At 39.6% G+C, this 22,876-nt stretch overlaps 1 protein-coding gene across 1 annotated transcript in view; it reads right to left on the bottom strand.

The window, feature by feature from the left end:
- Positions 1 to 2,861: 2,861 nt before the first annotated feature.
- LOC123360847 overlaps positions 2,862 to 22,876 on the bottom strand; it is a gene marked incomplete at its 5' end in the record, with an annotated part of 50,145 nt that continues 30,130 nt past the window's right edge. The window contains 1 exon segment of the mRNA XM_045001281.1: positions 2,862 to 3,382. Within this exon segment, the coding sequence (XP_044857216.1) occupies positions 2,862 to 3,382 (521 nt within the window).

The raw sequence follows: 22,876 nt of genomic DNA, 5'->3' as shown, positions 1-22,876 counted from the left end.
ACAGAATTATTTATAATTTACACCAATGTACTATATGGTGTTTGGAATCAGGACACATTCTTTAAGGGCTTGAATCTATCCTTTTTCTCAAATAATCTCAGTGAAAACCATAGCACTACTGAGTAAACTATTATTCATGGAAAGGATGGCTGAATCTGGACCTAAACTTTCAAGGTCCTAATACTCAAGCCAGACTATCTTCTTCCTTAACAAAACAAAATAATACAATTAACTTCCTTCCTCCTTATAGAATTCTTAGCCATCTCTGATTGGCACTCCTGGTTTTCAGAAATTTCCATGAATTGACTGTGTCCTCACCCATTTGTTCTCTTCCTCCAATTCTGGTGCCTCTGTTTGTCTTATAATTGCACAGAGTTGTCCATGAAGTTTTCCTCCACCATCCTGTGTATGCTTTATTAATGCCTGATGGAAATAAGGTGAGGAAGATAGAAAAATGAAAGCCACCCAGAAACAAAATAGGGAGAAATTGGATGGAAAAATGGCAGAATTCAATTGTGATACATCTCCAGAAAAAAAGATGACTTGACAGGAGGAAATAAAATGATGATAATGATGATGGGCAATTGTTCATTGCCGAGTATGATCATCTTCCATTGGAGTTATGGGTCCTCAGGTGGCTAATAACACCAATCCTTGAACCACAAGTTTTATTGCAATGAGGGCAGATGTTTTCAGGCTCAGAAGGAGGCTGTTGACCATGACTGGAAGCCAGTCTCTCCTTCCTTCTGCACCTCTGGTCCTCTTCAGCTTGTCTGCGAGCAAGTTCAAAATGCAGGGGACCATCACGTAAGACTTCACTCCATTTTAAGCGATCCTGGGTAAGTGTCTCCCAAGTGTCAATGTCAATATTACACTTTTTTAGGTTGTCCTTCAGTAAGTCCTTATAATGCTTCCATTGTTCACCCACGTTACGGTACCCTTCTTTCAGCTGAGAGAACAGGACCTGTTTTGGGGGGCGATGGTCTGGCATCCGGACATGTCCAGCAGAATTGCTGATGGCTGATCATTGCCTCGATCCTGGTGGTCTTTGCCTCTTTCAGGTCACTAATATTGGTGCACCTGTCTTCCCATTTGATCTTCAGAATCTTACAAAGGCAGCGTTGATGGTGCCTCTCATGGACTTCCAAGTGATGTCTACAGGTTGTCCAAGTTTCGGACCCATAGAACAGTGCTGAGAGAATAATGGCTTGATAAACAAGAACCTTGGTGTCTGTTTGAATGTCGTGATCTTCAAAAATCCTGTGCCATAAATGAAAAAAAAAACTACACTGGCACAGCTCAGGCGATGTTGAATTTCTTCATCAATATTTGCCTTGGATGAAAGATGACTTCCAAGGTAGAGGAAATGATCAACGTTCTCTAGTGCCACTCCATCGATTTTGATAGATGGGGCATGTAATACTTCATTTGGAGAGGACTGATAGAGCACTTTATTTTTCTGATATTAAGAGTGAGAACAAGACACGTGTAAGCATCAACAAACACATTCAGGATAGTTTGAAGATCTTTCTCAGAGTGGCAAAGAGTGTGTTGTTCATCAGCATACTGAAGTTCCACAATAGATGTTTTGGAGATCTTACTCTTGGCTTTCAGCCTGCTAATCCTAAACAGCTTTCCATCCATTCTGTAAATGATTTCAACGCCAGCTGTAAACTTCCCAGCAACTAGATAAAGAATGATGGTGATAAAAACCACAAATAGGGTTGGAGCGATGATACAGCCCTGTTTTACTTCTGTTTGTACTTTGAAACTTTCATTCTGGGAGCCAGTGCAGCTCAGAACAGTTGCTTTCATGTTATCATTTAGCAAATTTAGGACATAGATGTATTTATCAGGACATCCAATCTTAGAAAATACAGTCCAGAGGGCATGGCGATTCACTGAATCAAAAGCTTTAGTTAAATCAATAAAAGCCATGTACAGTGGTTGGTTTTGCTCCCGACACTTTTCTTATAGCTGCTGTGCTGTGAAGATCATATCCGCAGTTCCATGACATAGTCGGAAACCACTCTGTGATGCTGGTAAAATTTCTTCTGATGGGGCAGAAGGCAAGTTGCAAGGCTCCATGCCAGAACTTTTCCTGTAATGGCTAGGAGGGAGATACCATGATAATTTCTACACTCTGCTTTATCCCCTTTCTTGAAGAGGGTGACAATCAGGGCATCCCTCATTTCACTGGGTATCTCTTACTTAACCAGATTTTAAGGATAAGTAGGTAAAGCTGCTGAATTAGCTCTGGTCCACTTTAAAGATTTCAGCAGGGATTCCATCTAGAGCTGCTGACTTGTGTTCTTCATCTGCTTGGTGGCATTGTGTACCTGATACAAATTAGGACGGTCTCCAAGCTCATCCCTAAATGGTTGTTGAGGCATTTGCTAAATGACTTCATCTGCAACCATAGAATTATGGTTAAGGAGATCTTCAAACTGTTCTTTCCAGCAAGAATTGATAGCTTTGTTGTCCTTCAAAAGTGTGGCTCCATCCTTAGAGAGAAGAGGATTCATACCATGGCAAATTGGCTCATAAACAGTTTTGGTGGCACTAAAGAAACCACATATATTGTGGATGCCAACAAGATGTTGGAGTTTTTGCACTTTCTCAGTTCATCATTTGTTCTTGAGTTCTCTGGTTTTACATTGTACTTCCACCCTTGCCTTCGCATGGGATTCTCTCTTTATATTACAATTTATGTCATTCTGCCAAGCACGAAATGCCATTCTCTTCTCATTAATGAGTTGCTGAATTTCAACATCATTCACATGAAACCAGTCCTGATGTTTTCTGGTTTGGTAGCCTGTGGTTTCTTCACAGGCATTGATGATTACTGCTTTCAACTGACTCTAGTGTTCCTCAATTTCTTCCAGAAACTCCGATGGGAGATTTTCTTCTAAGACTGCTTGAAAGTGGTCACACTGAATAAGGTCCTTCAAATCTTGAATTTTCAACTTGTGCCTGAGCTGCTTCTTTTGCAGCCTCCATTTGAGAGTGATCTTAATTTTCATTGTGGATTGAATAAGGCGATAATCAGTCCAACAGTCATCAGCATTTATCATTGCTCTTGTGAGAAGTATGTTACTACGATCTCGGGCATGAACTATAACGTAGTCAAGCAGATGCCAGTTATTTGATCGTGGATGTCTCCAAGATGTTTTGAACTTTTCCTTTTGTCGGAAGAGAGTGTTCATAATAATAAGTTCATGTTCAGCACACTTGGTCAGAATTCCATTTGAATTGCCTTTGCCAACTCTGTCTTTCCTGATTGTTTCCTTCCACAGGTCTGAGTCTTGTCTCACACTGCATTGAAATCCCCCAGAAGGATGATCTTGTCTTCTGTAGGGGTCTCCGGTAAAATGGTTTCCAACTGAGAATAAAAATCTTTCTTTACATTCTCATAGGCATCCAGTGTTGGTGCATAGGTGCTCACAATATTGCCTGTTGATTTTTGGTAAGCCTCAATCAGAGTGTCGTAAACTGCACATTGATGCCAACTGGTACCTCAGAGAGGCACCTTACGAGCTTGTTCTTTATGACAAAGCCCACTCCATGCAATCGGGGTTCATCTATAGATTTTCCATTCCAGAAATAGGTGTATCCTCCTTTCTCCTCCCTCACCTGTCCTTCATCAGCTCTTCTAGTTTCGAACAAAGCAGCAATTTTGATGTTAAACCGACTCAATTCACGAGCAATAATGGCTGTACATCACTCTGGTCAGTCACTGTTTGAGTTGTCCATCAGGGTACGTACTTTCCAAGTTCCAACTTTGAAGAGTTTCTTACATTTTCGACCACTGAGGTGGTGATCCTGCTGGCGCAGCTATCCATCCAGGAAAAACAGAGGCAAGACTATATTTAGAGGACCTTTTCTAACCCCCTCCCCATGTGGGGTGAGCAGAGTGGATCCTAGAAAGGACTGCTCAGTCGTGGGTGCAGCTGCTGAGATGCTCAACCAGCCTCAATCCTCAAGCAAGATGACTGTATCACACGCCCACCTCCTGTGTGTCGGTCTTTAACTAGGAACTTCCATATTTCACTGTCCTGTTCCCATCACCATTCACCGATTGCCACCAGATTTTTGACTTGTGCAATGTTATTTTTCTCCAAAACTGGAAGATGCCTGTGCAGGACTTCTTTTAAAGTGGGGAGACTGGTGAACAACACTCACCACACTATCATTGACAGATAGAGGACTTGAAACCAATGGCGTGGGCACCCTTCATCCACCTTCACAGCCGTTGTAATATTCCACAACAGTTTCACCTCCATTGTGCAGTTATCCTCTGTCTGCTCTGCTATTAGGGACCTCTTGGATCACACTTTGTCTAGAACCTTGCCCTTGACCGTTCTGCCATGGGTAGCCCAAATGGAGTACATGACTCCAGGCAACATCATTCTCGGGGTCATTGAGACATGCAAGCCTCTCCACCACTACAAGGTGGTGATCCATGCAGAGGAGAAGCAAAATAATGACCACAAGAAAGCTGAAGGAAAGGAGACCTGAATTATATCAGATTCAAATTAAGCACAGGAGGAAATAAGTTGGGGATGGAAGGATGAAAGAGAACCAAGGATAGACTTAAATCAAACCCCCAAGGGTTAAGATTTAGTTTGTGGTGGTGCAAAATCAACATTCTAATGAATCAAAATAGAAATATTTGCAGTATCAGCCAATTCAAAACAATTTTCTATATTGGCCAAAAAATGTTTGAGTATTATTAAGGGTGACACAATCAGGGCCTGATCCAAAGTTCAGTGAAATCAATGGAAGTATTTCTATTGGTTTCAATGGGTTTTTGTCCAAGCCACCAGTCATTAGCAGGACCCTGAAGATTGTAACAGATACTATGATTGAATTAACTGAGGGCCACATTTTGAATTCCTTACTCACAGTAATCAATTACTAAAGTGAGTGATCTCACTGACCCCAATGAGACTCCTCATATGAGCGACAGCTCAGGTGAGTTAGGCATTTGCAATCTGGCCTTTATAGCTAATGGAATAGACTGATCAATAGTCTAACCTGATTGGTCAGAATAGGGTAACCACATACTTCATTTTATTTCCAGTTTACAGGAATTTTTTAATCTGGTTAAAGAAATCTTAATAATTTAAAAGCTGCAGCTTCCTACACCCTTTCCAAAGGGAAAAAAAATCCAGAGAATCGAGAGTGGGGGGGAATTGTTAGAAAATACATACTATGAAAAATGTTAATGTGTTATTCTACTTGACTCCAAAACTTTAGAAAAGGAAGAAAAATATATACAGTATTTGAATAAAGGTGCTTCAAATATGACATATGATGAGATTTTGCATCTATTTTGTAAGATAGTTCTGTTTGTTTAGGTCAGGACAGTGATGTATAGAAAGGCTTAGAAAGAAGACCTTGTGTTCTAATATTGATTAGAAAAACATTTTAATAAGTGTTGCTCTATTATATATATTGAATCAATCATACAAACATTCAAAGGCTAACATTAGGTGAACATATATATATATCAGTCATGCAAGATGTACTATATTACTATATCTCTTAAACATTTTTTCCAGCATACAAAAAAGACTGTAATGTTAAAACAAAGATATTGGTTATAATTGTCTTTCTTAAATCAAGGCAATTTTTTTCATATCTCAATTGCATTATTCTGTAATGTTTATAATTTCTGAATACATAGTACTTCTCTACCTATCATAGTTTGCATCATAATGCAAGCATCTTACCTATTTTTGTATTAGAACAACAGGCTTCAAAGTCTCGAATAAAAATAATCTGATTGAATCAGCCTGGATTTTTCAGAGTGTATTTGTCCTATTGATTAGTAGTGTATTTAATCTGCATACAAACTTGACTAATTCATAAGCCTTTGTTTGCTGCCCTCCTCACCTCCTTTATGAAGGATGCCCTCCATCTTGAATAATAATAAAAAATGCAGATGTAGTAGAATTATTCTATGTATAGTAGGATAATTTTCTATTACACTTAAGCTAATTAAGTGATTAATGGAATAGGGGAAGAATGTAAATACTTCAAAATAATTAGTTTCTTAATAATGCATTGTTACATTAATTTACAGTAGTATAATTGCCATGATATATTGATATGCACTATAATTAACATCCCACAGAGGCAGAGATTAGAAATGGGAAAGATCTATTAGATGACCTAGTCTGCCCCTTGCAAATGCAGCCCTAAATTATAGCCTTGAGTACTTTGTTCAGTTTAGCTTTAACTGACTCACAAGTGTTGGGCTTTCCTCCACTTCCCTAAGGACTTTGTTCCATCATTCAATAACTTTACTAGTCTTATAGATTCTTAATATTCTTCACTTTTAATCTGCTCATTTTTTGTCCCATTTTTCCATGATACATCCTTTGAACAACCCTAATAATTCATCCACCTCTTCAATGTGTTTACACTATTTCAGCATTACAGGCAGTTCTCACAGTGACATTCCTCACTCTTCCTGTTGGTATGCATACTTCCACCTTTTCATGTTCTCTGTATGTATAAATATCTCCTGTCTGTGTGTTCCATTCTATGCATCCGAAGAAGTGAGCTGCAGCTCACGAAAGCTCATGCTAAAATAAATTTGTTAGTCTTTAAGGTGCCACAAGTACTCCTGTTCTTTTTGCAGATACAGACTAACACGGCTGCTACTCTGAAACAATTCCTCACTCTGACATCACAACCCCTCCTGCCCTATTTGTAATTTATTTCTTTAGGTCCACATTTTCAACAGTGCTCAGCACCCAGAAACTTTTCAAAATCTGGCCTTATTTTCTTTGGATTTGAGCATACATATATATATATATATATTCAAACAATGCAAAGAAATAGCTGAATAATGTGTTTTTGTTGGTGGTGCTATAAACAAATTCAGCAGCTCTTCTTACACAAGTAGTGGGTTGCATGGCTCTGACTATGGTCAAGATTTTCAAATATTGAAGTCCATGACATTCTGAGTGCTTGAAAATTTAGTCTGTTTATTTAAGGGTTTAAATAGAGATTAAGGAGCCAAACTTTAGGCATTTTTTTAAAAAAGAGCCAGTACATTTACTAACTTCTCACAGTGCCAGACTCTGCTCCTCCTTTTATTTTTCATGAATAATGCCTTGCTCACTCAATGCTTCCATAGAAGTCAATGTGTCTACTCACAGAGTAAGGGACTACTCATTGTGAATAAGGGTATTGCAATCAAGAGGGAAGTTTTCCAAGGCACAATTAAGAGTTTTGCATTCACTTCCCATTGACTTTCAACTCTCTTTATTCTTTTGAAATCCACTCTCTCCACCCCTTGAGAAAATAGTGAGCAAGTTTATCTGAAACCAGGCAGAGGCTTATGGGATAGGTCCCACTCCCTGTGACATTAAGAGAAAAACCAAAACCAAAAACGCAACAGTTAAATTCAATGGGAATGGAATTAAGCCTTATTGGCCTGATCCAAAGCCTATTGAAGTCAATGGGAATCTCTCCATTGACTTCAGTGTGCTTTGGATTGGTCCTTGTATATAGATCAGGGGTCGGCAACCTCTGGCACGTGGCTCGCCAGGGTAAGCACCCTGGTGGGCCAGGCCAGTTTGTTTACCTGCCACGTCGGCAGGTTTGGTGGACCGCAGCTTCCACTGGCCATGGTTCACTGTCCCAGGCCAATCGGGGCAGCGGGAAGTGGTGCGGGCGAGGGATGTGCTTGCCGCGGCTTCCCTCCAACCCAAACAAACTGGCCCGGCCCACCAGGGTGCTTATCCTGGCGAGCTGCATGCCAGAGGTTGCTGACCCCTGATGTAGATAATACCAGCATTAGAAAGATTGCTCATTATCTCTGAATTTCTTTGCAATTTTATTTCAGGCATCCAATGTATTTTTAATGAATTTCCATTTTTAAATTTTAATTCATTACTAGGTATGCCAAATATTAGAGACACAAGGTGGGGGAGGTAATATCTTGTTTTGGACCAACTTCTGTTGTTAAAGAGACCAGCTGTTTGTGGATAATCCGTGTGCAGAACAGGTAGTAAATGCATAAAATGCTTTAATTGTTAATACATTTATACCCAGCTTTTATTTTACAATAGGCTGAAGAGAAACATCTGGAGCATGGATTGAAGTGCTATATTAATGTTGATCCAGTGTATGGCATTATTTTGTATGTCTAAAAAACACTAATAAAAGATTAAGTGTAAAAAACCCCTCAGAACACAACATGAGGATTGGAAGACAAAATACTGCCAGAAGCAACCACAATAAAATGACCTCTGTCTATTACCCCCTTGACCAGCTTATAAAAAGTAGTATTTTTCAGTCTGCTGTTTTCAGAAGTAACACTAGAGTTATGAAACAGTGCCAGGATTTGGATTTTAGGCTGGCCTCTCTCCTAACAAATGCACATGTGATGTGATTTATGTAGAGCTACAAGGAGCTTCCCCAGCAAAACCTCCATGTCCATCTTCCCGGTCTCTGACACATTCCACTTTCTGTATCAGGGCCTCCCAGCAATAATGCCAACCTATAGCCCCACTGTTACTAAATCCATGTTTTAGTTCATTACTAAATTAACAAGTTTGCTTTATCATTGTTTGTTTCACCTCTTCCAATGTGGCTTCAGTATTTTTGGAGCTATCAAATGGTTTGGGTTTTGTCAGGATGAGTTAGAGCCAACACACATTTGAGCATCTTCAACCATAGTCTCGTCATATTGTTTATTGATTTCATTACAACAGCATTCCTCATAATTATGTTTAATTGAGATGTACCTCTAACACTTCAGAACAGGCACAGTCATTTAATTAAAAGTTGCCAACTTAAAGCTTTTGATAGCAAAATATAAATCTAGGTATCAAGGCCAATCTCAAAGCCAAAACTATGGAGAGAACAAAATTTCTTCCAGATAAATACAAATAAATCAGACATTAAATATAATTGGGCCCTCCTCAATTTAAAAAAGGATCTTTTTACAGTACATGAACAGTATTAAGTTTGTTACTGACATCCATGAAAACTGAGTATAGAAAACTGGACAGTAGAGGAAAAATAAGTCTTTTGACCTTCATTCAAAAACTCAGACATTATTGTGTTAGGGTTTCCCTTTCCAATTTGCATAATAATGATAAGATTATTCTAATGTTTGCCTTAACACTTAGCATCCAGAACTGTTGACTTTATTCTTTTCTCGCCCTGAGAATCAGCTATTGAAATATTGTTGGCTGGTCGCCTGACAAAATTTTTGGCTCAACTTCAGCATGGTTGAAAGCAGCTGCTGCATTACTGGCAATTACTAAAATTAAGTAAGCCCCAAATCACTACATCTCAGTGGTGGGCAACTTGCAGTCCACGGGCCGCATGCAGTTCATCAGGATAATTCACTGGAGGGCTGTGAGACAGTGTTTACATTTGCACAGCCGCCCACAGCTTACAGTGGCCGCGGGTTGCTATTCCCAGCCACTTCTTTACTGAAGTACTGAAAAATGTCTTTGTTGCCTTCAGTGGGTGCTGGTATAGACACTTTCAGATCAACACACTAACAAAGTCATCTAGGCCTATATGAGATCACCAGCCTTATAATTTTGCTTTTGTTTCACAGTGCAGATGGGTGATGTATTTTGGCAGCATTTTTTTTTTTGGTAGAATTTAGCCACACACAACCACATGCTTTACCCCAATTGTCCTGGGAAGGCTTTATATATTCTACATATGAACCCAAATTTTCAGTAGTACACATACAAAGCTTTGCAAGCATAATTTCCATGTACAGTGACAGTTATAATTGTTCGTGCACACATGCTCAGTCTTGTATGTACAATTGCACTCTCACACTTATGAAAAAATCTGGGCCTTGATATTATTCTAGGTAAATGGACATGCAGGCATCTTTTCACTTCTTATTCAGGCAAATGTACCACTGAAACCAAATCCTTTGGCCTGAGCAAGGAGTGAACAAGATGTGTAGAGTATGAGTGAGGTGAAGGTGGAAGCATGGTTAGCAAGTACATCTTTAATAACTTATTTATATTGTGAAGCTACACTGATGAGACACAGAATTCTCCATAGTAATGCCATATTTTTATCTTGGACAAAGGGGATCCAGTGGATATAGTGTACTTAGATTTCCAGAAAGCCTTTGACAAGGTCCCTCACCAAAGGCTCTTACGTAAATTAAGCTGTCATCGGATAAAAGGAAAGGTCCTTTCATGGACTGAGAACTGGTTAAGGGACAGGGAACAAAGGGTAGGAATTAATGGTAAATTCTCAGAATGGAGAGGGGTAACTAGTGGTGTTCCCCAAGGGTCAGTCCTAGGACAAATCCTATTCAATTTATTCATAAATGATCTGCAGAAAGGGGTAAACAGTGAGATGGCAAAGTCTGCAGATGATACTAAACTGCTCAAGATAGTTAAGACCAAAGCAGAATGTGAAGAACTTCAAAAAGATCTCAGGAAACTAAGTGATTGGGCAACAAAATGGCAAATGAAATTTAATGTGGATAAATGTAAAGTAATGCACATTGGAAAAAAATAACCCCAACTATACATACAATATGATGGGGACTAATTTAGCTACAACAAGTCAGGAAAAAAGATCTTGGAGTCATCGTGGATAGTGATCTGAAGATGTCCACGCAGTGTGCAGAGGCGGTCAAAAAAGCAAACAGGATGTTAGGAATCATTAAAAAGGGGATAGAGAATAAGACTGAGAATATATTATTGCCCATATATAAATCAATGGTACGCCCACATCTTGAATACTGCGTACAGATGTGGTCTCCTCACCTCAGAAAAGATATGCTGGCATTATAAAAGGTTTAGAAAAGGGCAACTAAAATGTTTAGGGGTTTGGAGAGGGTCCCATATGAGGAAAGATTAAAGAGGCTAGGACTCTTCAGCTTGGAAAAGAGGAGACTAGGAGGGGATATGATAGAAGTATATAAAATCATGAGTGATGTGGTGGTTAAGTCCATTAATGGCTATTAGCCAGGATGGGTAAGGAATGGTGTCCCTAGCCTCTGTTTGTCAGAGGATGGAGATGCATGGCAGGAGAGAGATCACTTGATCATTGCCTGTTAGATTCACTCCCTCTGGGGCACCTGGCATTGGCCACTGTCAGTAGACAGGATACAGGGCTAGATGGACCTTTGGTCTGACCTGGTAAGGCCGTTCTTATGTTCTTATATTCCTAAAAGTTAATGAATAGGACATGTTTACTTAAGTCATTTATAAAGCTGAGAGGAAAGTACCCTTAGGGTAAGTCTATACTACCCGCTGGATCGGCGGGTAGTAATCGATCTATCAAGGACTGATTGATCACATCTCATCTAGACGTGATAAATCGATCCGTGAATTGATGCCCGTACTCCACCTTGGCAGAAGAAGTAAGCAACGTCGACAGGGTAGCCGCGGCAGTCGACTCGCCACTGTGAGGATGGCCAGGTAAGTCAAACTAAGATACTTCAACTTCAGCTATTCAAATAGCGTTGCTGAGGTTGCGTATCTTAGATCGATTTCCCCTCCCCACCCAGCGTAGACCAGTCCTAAGAAATTCAAATGTACTGTTTTCATAGAGTAGGTTATATTCAGGCTTCTGATGCATTGGCTTTTGCTCATGTGCATAAAGATTATTATGAAACTTATTCATGAAACGTGCAAAATGACTCTCCTAGTTGTGAGCTGCTTCTTCATCTGACCAACACACAGAGATTACTTTCTAAGCATGCAGTGAGTGGATATTAAATTTCTATTCTGCACCCAGCCAGTAATCTTAAACCACAATGCTGGTCTGGGCAAGGACTCAACACCCCAGAAGGTAAAAAGTTTAACATTTTCTACAATTGCTAGTCTTCTTGCTTATTTCTTACTTCTCCATAAATTTGATTCCCCTGTCTCGGAGATTCAGAGCTCCAATGGCTTCTTCAAATTCTCACGCTGATTATAAGATTTACATTTAGCTTTGCTATCATCAGAAACAATGATGTTTATATAACCAGTCACTCCTAGCTGACATCACTCAAAATTTGATCAATGAGTTTCAAATACTTGACCCACACTCTATTGTGTGTGTATATATATATTTACTTTATAACATATGTATGTGTGTGTGTTGTTAAGTAAATGTAAACAACAAAAGAACTTGACCAAAAAAAACCCCTGATCTATTCTCAGACATTCTGTGAACAGAAAGGATAAGGCCTGAATGCACAAAAAGATTTAGGCATTGTTCTGCTGAGTGCCTAGAAAATGACAGGTTCTTAAAGCCTGAGTTAGGTGCCTGAACTCCTACAAAATGAATGGGAAGAGACAGGCATCTTAGGCTATAATTCACAGATGCTATCCAATGAGAGATGCCAACAAGGGGGGTTGGGTGTACTAAGCACTGACCCTCTCATGGCTGCAGAGAGGCACCTCTCTGTTTGGGATATTCAGTTCCAAACTCTTTCTTGATGGTAGGTGCCTATGGTGTTATCATGCAGCAGAGGAGCAGGAAGTTTTATCTTGTAACTTTTAGTCCAGTGGTTAAGATACTCATCTGGCATGTGATAGATTCCTGGTTCAAATACCACCTCCAGAAGGTATTCAAGCAGTGATCAGCCACCTTTCAAGTGTGTGCTTTAACCACTGAGCTATGAGATAGTCTTATATATGGCTCCCTCATTCTCTCTTATTGCCTCTGGATAAGTAATTAAAGAGTAATAGGAGGGAGGGGCAGGATGCTGGGTCTCCCGCATCCTAAGTGCAGTAGGCACTAGGCTACAGAGCATCCCCTCCCTTACCTTCCCTCCCAAATGACTCTAAGCAAGTGAGTTTAGGTAGCTACAGGATTCAGTGGGAATTTTGTGTATTGCAGTGGTCCCCAAACTGGGATTTAAGTACATGAAAGGTAGACTTAGACATCTAACTTCTTTTGTGCATTTCAGACCTATTTTTTTAACTGTTCCCCTCCTCACCAACTTCAGGGTAACCTGGAGGCCCATTGGTAGGTTACATCTGTGTTCATGATTTATTTGATTGTGGCAGTTTGGCATAGGTTCAGAGCAAGTGCTTAAGCAAAGCAGTATTCAATTCCTAGGTAAACCCAAGTTTGGGCACACATGTATAGGGGAGAGTGTCAACATTTGTGTGGGGGAAGGGTAGTGGGGAGCCTGACAATGGTGCTGGAACCTCAGTTATTTGGGAGGAGGAACCTAAGGGTTGTATCTGACATAGAAGAAACCAGCACTGGACTAGTTCTTGCTGAAGAGTTACACAAGTTGTGGATATTCAATATACTGTGCTTGGCATATCCAGGGATATTTTTGTTCCTTGTAAGTAGGGCTGCCAAGCGATTAAAAAAATTAATCACAATTAATCACATGATTAATTGCACTGTTAAACAAGAGAATACCATTTATTTAAATTTGTCTGATGTTTTCTACATTTTCAAATATATTCATTTCAATTATAATAAAGAATACAGTGCTCACTTAATATTTATTTTGATTACAAGTATTTGCACTGTAAAAAAACCAAAAGAAATAGTATTTTTCAGTTAACCTAATACACGTAGTGTAGTGCAATCTTTTAGTCATGAAAGTTGTACTTACAAATGTAGAATTATCTACAAAAAACTGCATTCAAAATTAAAATTGCACATTGTTTTGAGTCTGCAAGTCCACTCACTCCTACTCGTGTACTGCCAATTGCTCAGACAAACAAGTTTGTTTACATTTGGAGGAGACAATGCTGCCCGCTTCTTGTTTACAATGTCACCTGAAAATGAGAACAGGCATTCTCATGGCACTGTTGTAGCTGGTGTCACAAGATATTCATGTGCCAGATGCGCTAAAGATTCATATGTCCCTTCATGCTTCAACCACCATTCCAGGGGACATGCGTCCATGCTGATGACGGGTTCTGCTCGATAACAATCTACAGTACTTGTATGAGGTGAATTGAAAAATACTATTTCTTTTGTTGATAATTTTTACAGTGCAAATATTTGTAATAAAATAATATACACTTTGATTTCAATTACAACACAGAACATTTAGAAAAACATCCAAAGCATGTAATACATTTCAATTGATATTTTATTGTTTAACAGTGCAATTAAAACTACGATTAATCAACAGCCCTAATTGTAAGGCAATGAAGATCAATTCTTACCAACATCAGTGCTGCTATTTACTAGTCAAGTTCTCAGGAAAGTGCTGCTATCAGGCTCATCCCACACTCTCTATTTCCCCTTTCCTCCCCCACCCCCCCCCACCCCAGTCTCTCTAATACTGATAGAAAAAGACTTAAAACTGTTAGGTCCATGTCACACCATTGGTTTGAACCCAAGATGTCCATGGGTTTGGGTTTTTTTGGATGCTCTGTGAATGCATGCAAGGATATGGCCCTATCCGAGAATAATACATACTCTCCTCTTTACTTGACATTTTCAAAAATAACCTAATTATGTATAGAGGCTCAGAGGGAGAAATCCTGGCCCCACTGAAGTCTCTCTCTCTCTCTCTCTCTCTCTCTCTCTCTCTCTCATCTCAATAACCCCCCCACCACTCAGTCCCTCATCCCACTTCTCCTTCATAGTCATTCTCTTCTATTTTAGAAGATTACAGACTGGATCGATTTATTTAAAAATCCCTTGTGTTTCAGTCCAAAATACAGATTAATTTTTTTTCTGATATTAAATGTTATTTGAAGGTGAGTTTATGTGTGGAAAGGACACCACTGTTCAGAATACGTTCTATTTTTCTTTAGAACTTTCTAAGGGATTCTTGACCAACTGCTTGTTTATGGGCCCAGTCCTGCTATTCCATAAGCAGTCTGTGGGGCTGTGTATCCTGTAGACTCAGCTATTGCCCTTGCTCTTGCTGCCCACCTGCTTTTCCACACAGACCAAGACAATATATGCTCACACTGGAGGATATGAACAAGACACCACTGCACATGCCCTCCAGGGTCATAAAATCAGTGTATTGGTTCCATAGAGGGTGTGACACAAAACCAATTAAAATCAATGGAAGGAATCCAATTGACTTCAGATGACTTTTGATGAAACTCTAATTATTCTCCAACTGCACTAGGTGTGACAAGTCACTCAAATATGATGGTAATAGGCACCAATATAAGAACCTAGATAATCATACAATACAGACAATAATAAATCCTATATTTTAGTAGCTCTCTCCTTCTGTGTGTTTCTAAATAAACATAAAAAACCACACTGGACAATATTAAATGAATTAAAGCATAAACCGGCGAAATAAGTTTTTACTCACTTTAAATACTTATATTCAGCAGTTAGTAACTATATGAGGCTACTTGTCTTAATTTCAGATCATTGAACAAAAGACTGCTACTTAATCAAAAGGGTACAATGCCCATTGTATATGTGTCTGAACACACAAACCTGGAAGTTACTGAAGGATCAAGAGGATATATTAATAAAGCAAGATTATAGTTAATTGCACATTTTCTCTGTATACTTAGTGACAAAGTAAGAAACAACATTCTGGAAGATTATATTTGAGTGTTTCCATTAAGACATTGCCAGACTTGCTTGCTAGCTAGATAGTTGTTCCTTATCCTCCAAAAGGTCGGCAGCTTTGCAAATTTGATAGAAAAACAAAAGGCAATTAATAGCTAATCAATGAAAGGTCATTTCTTTTCTGATCTAGATTAGGTGCTTCATCAAAGCTAACATTTTTTCAAGGCATCATCACTGAAGTTAGTAACAATGAGCATATAGATGATTTGTTTATATAAAGTTTATATTTAAATAAAGTCAGGGAAAAATCTGAGCTGGGAAACCTAATTGAAGATTCAGATCTATAAATGATCATTTTTTATTTTTATTTTTTTAAATCAGAGGACCAAATTCAGAATTGATATATTAGTTGGTGCACATTTAGCTCCTTTCCTCTTCCCCTTTATGTTATCTTAAACCTCTTACATTCAAACTCCCTTAGACCTAATTACCTTCACTCTATCCATGTTTAAGGGGTCGTAAATTGGTACAATTTACTATTCAAGAAGATTGAATTACTGTAGAGGGCTACTTAAATTCATACCTTCTGACTTTTCAGTGTGTAAATTACATGAATTTAGATCGGCTTAAGCATTGATAGATCTGAAAGGGTTTTTAGGGCAAGATAATCTAAGTTGGGGTAAGGGGACAAAACTTATTCCACTTTACAAATCACTTCTGACTACAGGCTACTCCTGTCAGTTAAATAATGGACACAACACTGGGTTTCAGTTTGTAATGTTTGTATATGTACGATTATTTTTTAAATTACCTTATAAAATTATATTATACTACCAAATTACATCTAAACTTTTATCACTTTCCCAAACTTCCTCCCTTTAATACACAGAACCATTCATGTCACGGGTTGGCAACCTCTGGCAAGCGGCTCACCAGGGTAAGGACCCTGGCGGGCCGGGCCAGCTTGTTTACCTGCCACGTTGGCAGGTTTGGCCGATTGCGGCTCCCACTGGCCGTGGTTCGCCGTCCCAGGCCAGGTGCTTACTCTGGTGAGGCGCATGCCAGAGGTTGCCGACCCCTGATCTATGTCTAGGTGGTAATGAACATAGATAGTTATAATAAGAAAATTAAGTATATTTCTCAATAGTAACATGATTAAATTGTTCTCTAATAAGTATAAAATCTAAATTCATAGTTTTTAAGGACACGAGGAACCAGTGATCATTTAGTCTGACCTTCATAGCAAAGGCCATAGAATCTCAACCAGAAATTCCTGCAGTGGAGGGAACTACTCAAGAAATGTTTCTACCAATGCCTTATGAAGAACTAATATCACTTCCTCATCCTACTTGACATTCCACTGTTTATACATCAAAATCATAGAATCATAGAATCGTAGAACTTAAGATCAGAAGGGACCATTATGATCATCTAGTCTGACCTCCCGCAAGATGCAGGCCACAAAAGCTGACCCACCCACTCCTGAAATAATTCTCTCCCTTGACTCAGATGCTGAAGTCCCCAAATCCTGATTTAAAGACTTCAAGTAGCAGATAATCCTCCAGCAAGCGACCCCTGCCCCATGCTGCGGAGGAAGGCGAAAAACCTCCAGGGCCACTGACAATCTACCCTGGAGGAAAATTTCTTCCTGACCCCAAATATGGGGATCAGCTGAACCCCGAGCATGTGGGCAAGACTCTCGAGCCAGACACTCAGGAAAAAGACTTTCAATATCCCAACATTGACCCTCAGTACTAATTACCAGTGGTGGCACGTTATTGACCTATTGATTAAATCACGTTATCCTATCAAACCATTCCCTCCATAAACTTATTAAGCTTAATCTTAAAGCCAGAGAGGTCCTTCGCCCCCACTGTTTCCCTCGGTAGGCTGTTCCAGAATTTCACTCCCCTGATGGTTAGAAACCTTCATCTAATTTCAAGCCTAAACTTCCCGACTGCCAATTTATATCCATTTGTTCTCGTGTCCACATTAGTACTGAGCTGAAATAATTCCTCTCCCTCCCTGGTATTTATCCCTCTGATATATTTAAAGAGAGCAATCATATCAAACAAAATCAAACAAAAGTTTGTGATAGCCATTTTCCACCATAGCATCACTCAGGGAGCTCACATTCTAAACTGTTTTTTTTCCTCTGGATAGGTCTTAAATAGATAAGTATCCATAGAGAAGAGGAAATAATCAATGCAGGTTGATCTAAAGAGATGGTGTCGTAGATTTGGTTGAGTACTCCTTGCTAGAAACTTGACAGACAGCTGTGAGGAGATCCAAACACCGAATCTCACATGTCATTCACTTGCAGGGGCTGGGCAGAGTTTTGGTATTGTCCCAGACTTTGGTCTCTGCACTAGGAATGTATTCCAGGTGCAGACATCATATCTGGCACCCATCTTGGCAATGATGATGCTACAGTCCAATTGCGTTGGCCTTGAAACAACTATTGTTTCCCAAAGCCTCAACAGTAGCTCTTGCACATTCCCCAGAATCCCACTGAAAGGCTGGACCTTCTGGTTTACAGTTTACATCTTCAGGGACATGTGGTAGCAGGCACAAATAGACACAGGCTCTGCAAAAGGTTTCTAACTGAAAAACGCGTTACTTAAGAAATAAAGCACCAAAAGAAGACAGATGATTTAGAAAGCCACAGACACCCTGAATGCAATATCCATCCCACTAGCCCAGCCTTCCCTTGACAGTCCTTATTGTGTGTCTGTGCTCAGGTATGCAAGGTTCCCCCCATCTAGGCTTCTGCAGCAGCTCTCCTCAGCTTCAGCTGGTGCCAAGTAGCAAAAGAAACAGAACTTGCTTTTTATAACCTTCCAGTCTCCTCTATTATGTGACCTCATCCCCCTCAACAGGTGAGCAGACCCCTGCCAGATGACTAGTGCCCTGGTGAGCCAGTTATCTTGGTTAGAAGCCAGCTTCTTGTGAAGATGTTTCTACTTGCATAGAGGATCATCAAGGTTTAATGACCCTCTGTTAGCCCTGTGCCACGATCTTTGATATCCCAGTCCAACATGGAGGTAAAAATAACTGAGTAGGCAAACTAACCTCACATCCACAATGGAATTTGCAGACTGATAAAACTTCACATGAGTTCAAATTTCATATAAAATTCATAAATTGTACATAGATTCCCCACTTTGTCACTGATGATTATTTCAAGATGTACTTGTAGCCATGTTGGTCCCAGGATATTAGAGAGAATGTCTTTTATTGGATCAACCTCTGTTGATGAGAGAGATATGCTATTGAACTTACACAGCTCTTCTTCAGAGCTGGGAAATGTAGAGTGTCACAAATAAATACAAGGTGGAACAGATTGTTTACCGTAAGTAGTTAACACTCATTTCAAAGGACCATTCAAGGTGAAGTGGGCCACATTGTATTTAGCTGTGACACTCCACCTTGTGTTTAGCTGTAATATTCTTATGTTTCCAAGACCTAATGGAAAGCTTTGTGTAATGCCGGGTCAACACTGCATACCTATATCAGTGTAACTAAGTAGCTCAGGAGTGTGGATTTAGGGAATGAAGTTATATCAACCTATCCCCCTGTGTAGACAGTGTTATGTCAATAGGAGAGCTTCTCATTGACTGAGGGCTTCTCTACACCACAAAGTTAAGTTGACATAAGGCAGCTTACATTGACCTAACTATGGAGGAGGACACACTGGAATGCTCCTCCCACTGTTTTAACTCTCCTGCTATGCAGACATTGAGAGGCGCAGATCTTAGGACAATGTAGTTAGAGTGATGCAGTGTCACTGTAGACACTGTTGCTTACATCACCCTTTTGGTCTCCAGCAGTATCCCACAATGCCCACCGTGACTGTTCTGGTCACCAATTTGAAGTTCGCTGCCCTGTTGCCGGTACATAGGTTTGTGCCCCTCCCTTTGTAAAGCCCAGGAAGTTTTGAAATTGCTCTTCATGTTTGCTTTGTGTGGAGAGCTCGCAGAACATCTGCCCAGCTGAGCATGCCAGCTCCACATAGCAAACATGCTCCTGCCTGGAGTTCCTGGGAGGTGGTAGATCTCCTGGGTCTGTGGTGAGAAGAGGCTGTGGGGAGAAATCACTGTAGGGAGGTAGGGGAAGAGAATCACAAGGACCTCCCTATACTCTCCATGTATCTTCTGGGGCCTCAGCAATATCCAAGGCACTCCATCCCACAGGAGATTAAACACAATGACAGCCGCACATACAATCAACTGTCACAGCCTTGTTGGTGTATGTGCTTGTGAATTCCCTGCTCCCATCCCCTTTAAGATACTTTCCCATCCATGAATGAAGTTTACCTCAGCATTATATAGGTATGACTGCATGGATGGGGAATAAAAATCTACTTATGGAAATTGAATTTCTCTTTATTATTTTCTATCATATAGAGGCTGCTGCTAACATTCAAGACAATAATAATAGGTTCATGTGCATTGTTATAGTCCAGGGGTTGGCAACCCCACCCTATCCTTGACTGAGCGCCTCTTAAAGCCTTATGTTCATAACACACAGCACAATACTAAAGAGCAGTTCAGGATCCATGATTTCTGACAGAGATGGCTGACCCACAGGTTACCAGGGCAGTTGAAAAGCAACTGGAAACCTAGCAGGATGCTCATGGAATGATGGAATTGAGAAACCTGCATCATGTGATGCTGAACATGCCTCCAAGCTCTTCCCAAAACACCCTGAAGCCAGTTGCACAGCGGGATAGCTCGCCTCACTGCACTGCTCTGCCCTGGTCTACACTGAGCGGGGAGGGGAGGGTCGACCTAAGATACTCAACTTCACGCGAATAGAGTAGCCGAAGTCAGCGTATCTTAGGTCAATTTACCTGGCCGTGAGGACGGCGGTGAGTCGACCGCTGCTCTCCCCCATCAACTCCGCTTCTGCCTCTTGCAAGCTGGAGTTTCGGAGTCAATGCGGAGCTAGTTCAGGGATCGATTTATCCACGTCTGCACGAGACATGGTAAATCTATCCCGGATAGATCAATCACTACTTGCCGATCTAGCAGGTTGTGAAGACCTGCCATCTGTGTCAATGCAAGAGCTGCTACTGTGGACAACACAAGGAGCATAGTGTGGACATGAAACAGTGGTTTAATTATAGTGGTGGCTGTACATTGACATAACTTAAATCCACTTAACTTTGTAGTGTAGATATAGCCTTAGCTATTGCCTCTCAGGGAGGTGGATTAATTATGCCAATGGGAGAAACTTTCCATTGGCATAATAGCATCTTCACTGAAGTGCTAGAGTGGTACAGCTGCATCTGTGCCACTGTATGTGAAGACAAGCCCTAAGTTCAATAGCTTGTCTCTTTCACCACCAGAAGTTGGTCCAATGAAATATATTACTTTACCTAACTTTTCTATCTAGAATAGAATTAAAGAGTCTACTTTTATATTCTTTTTACATAGCATGCAACTGAGTTATTATAAAGGAACTTTATTCTGCTATCTGCTATATCTTTACAGTGTAGTGTTTCATTATCAAGCATGTGACAGCATGCTTATCAGGACGAAAAAAAAGAATAGCAAGCCTAAAATGTATAATATAGGAATGAACAAGAAACATTCAATCACTTCATTTTGCATCCTCCAAAGTGAAAGATAAATTTAAAAGTTTTCTAGTACATTCATTGTTAGAAGTACACATTTTAGTCTTAATAAAAGTGTTTAAATGATAATAAAATATCTGTTGTAGCTATTGAGCTTCAGTAAATATGGGACATAAATTTAGTTGCCACCTCATTATACACTTATTATCTACTAAATTTTTAAATAATTTCATTCTTTGTGATTGAAAGGCATAGTTTAAGTATTTTCATTAGCAATTGATTAGAAAACTACCACTATAGTAAAATAAACGCCAACTAACATGCTAATTTTTGGCAATTAATTGATATCCAATCAACTCACTACAGTTATTTTGTTAAACACCAGTTATATCCTCAAAGTCCTTGCAAGTTAAATGTATCAATTACGGTGGAATAGCACATTTATGGCTTGCATAGTTGGGTTAATGATACAGCCTTATACCATTACTTATTTAACTTTATTAAACCTTATTAAAATGTTTTGTATTTTGTGTTCAATAAACATTGTAATCTAAGTTAGATAGTTGAATTAATTAAGTGTTAAATTTTTATGTAACTTGGAATGTTACAGAAGAACTGAACAATATCTTTGGACAGAAAGATATCTAAACTTTTTCTCCTACTTTTACTTCATTCTGAATTGTATTTAGATTTAAAAGAAATATTAGTGTATAAATAATTCATCCATGCAGCTCTGACAAAAATGCTAGATACAAAAGTAATACTGAGAATAAACTTAAACATGTATGACATCAAGAGTAGAGAAAAACTATCTTACAAACCACACACTCCTTATGCAACAGAAGCATATTATTAGCTGTGTGCCATACCTTAACAGACAGGATATGAAAAACTCACCTACCATGTAGGTTGGTAGATACCTTCCTGTTTACCAGTACTGATTTTATATAACACTTGCTTGTGATCATCTCTGCATGATAGTTAATTCCAGGAAAGATATACAATATGTATCTTGCCTTAATTGGCCACTCAAGGGACAGACAAAATTGGTTTATTAAAGTGGGTAATTTTCTAAATTGGGACAGAATTGTACTCCATACTTTCTCCAGTACTTTGGAGTTGTCTCTTAGGCCTGGTCTACACTGGAGGGGGGCTGGGAATTGATCTAAGATATGCAACTTCAGCTACAAGAATAGCATAGCTGAAGTCGACGTATCTTAGATCAACTTAGAATCACGTACTTTGCATCCTCACGGCATGGGATCAACGGCCGCCACTCCCTTGTCAACTTTCCTTCCGCCTCTCGCCGAGCTGGAGTTCAGCAGTTGACAGGAGAGTGATCGGGGATCGATTTATCATGTCTACACTACACGTGATAAATTGATCCCCGATAGATCGATCGCTACCCACTGATACAGCAGGTAGTGTAGACATACCCTTAGAGCAGAAGAGTGCTGTTGTGTAGAGGTTCCATTGTATGTCACAAGAGGGTCTAAGGAAATGACAATTGCTTCACTGATTGGAAGATCTAACTAGCCCTTCTGCAGACTAATGGGTATTGCTGTTTAGAAAGTGTTCAAACATTATTTTGTAAAATTGTATTTTTATTAAACAAATTAATATCACTGATGCTGAAAATGTGTTGTAGAGTTAATGTTCTACTTCCAGTAATTAAAAATGTGATCTAATACCATGATGCTAACAAAATGTGATCTAATACCATGATGCTAACAAAACATGTCAACAGTGAGAATGAGGGTTTATTCTGTGGAAAGAGATGCTTCCCCCTCAACTCCAGAGAAAGAAGTCATTTGCCTGGTATTAGAC

The sequence above is a fragment of the Mauremys mutica genome, chromosome 1 (assembly GCF_020497125.1).
Source record: "Mauremys mutica isolate MM-2020 ecotype Southern chromosome 1, ASM2049712v1, whole genome shotgun sequence".
Classification (NCBI taxonomy): domain Eukaryota; kingdom Metazoa; phylum Chordata; order Testudines; family Geoemydidae; genus Mauremys; species Mauremys mutica.
Note: the sequence above shows the minus strand (reverse complement) of the source record. Positions and strands in the feature narration are given on the sequence as shown.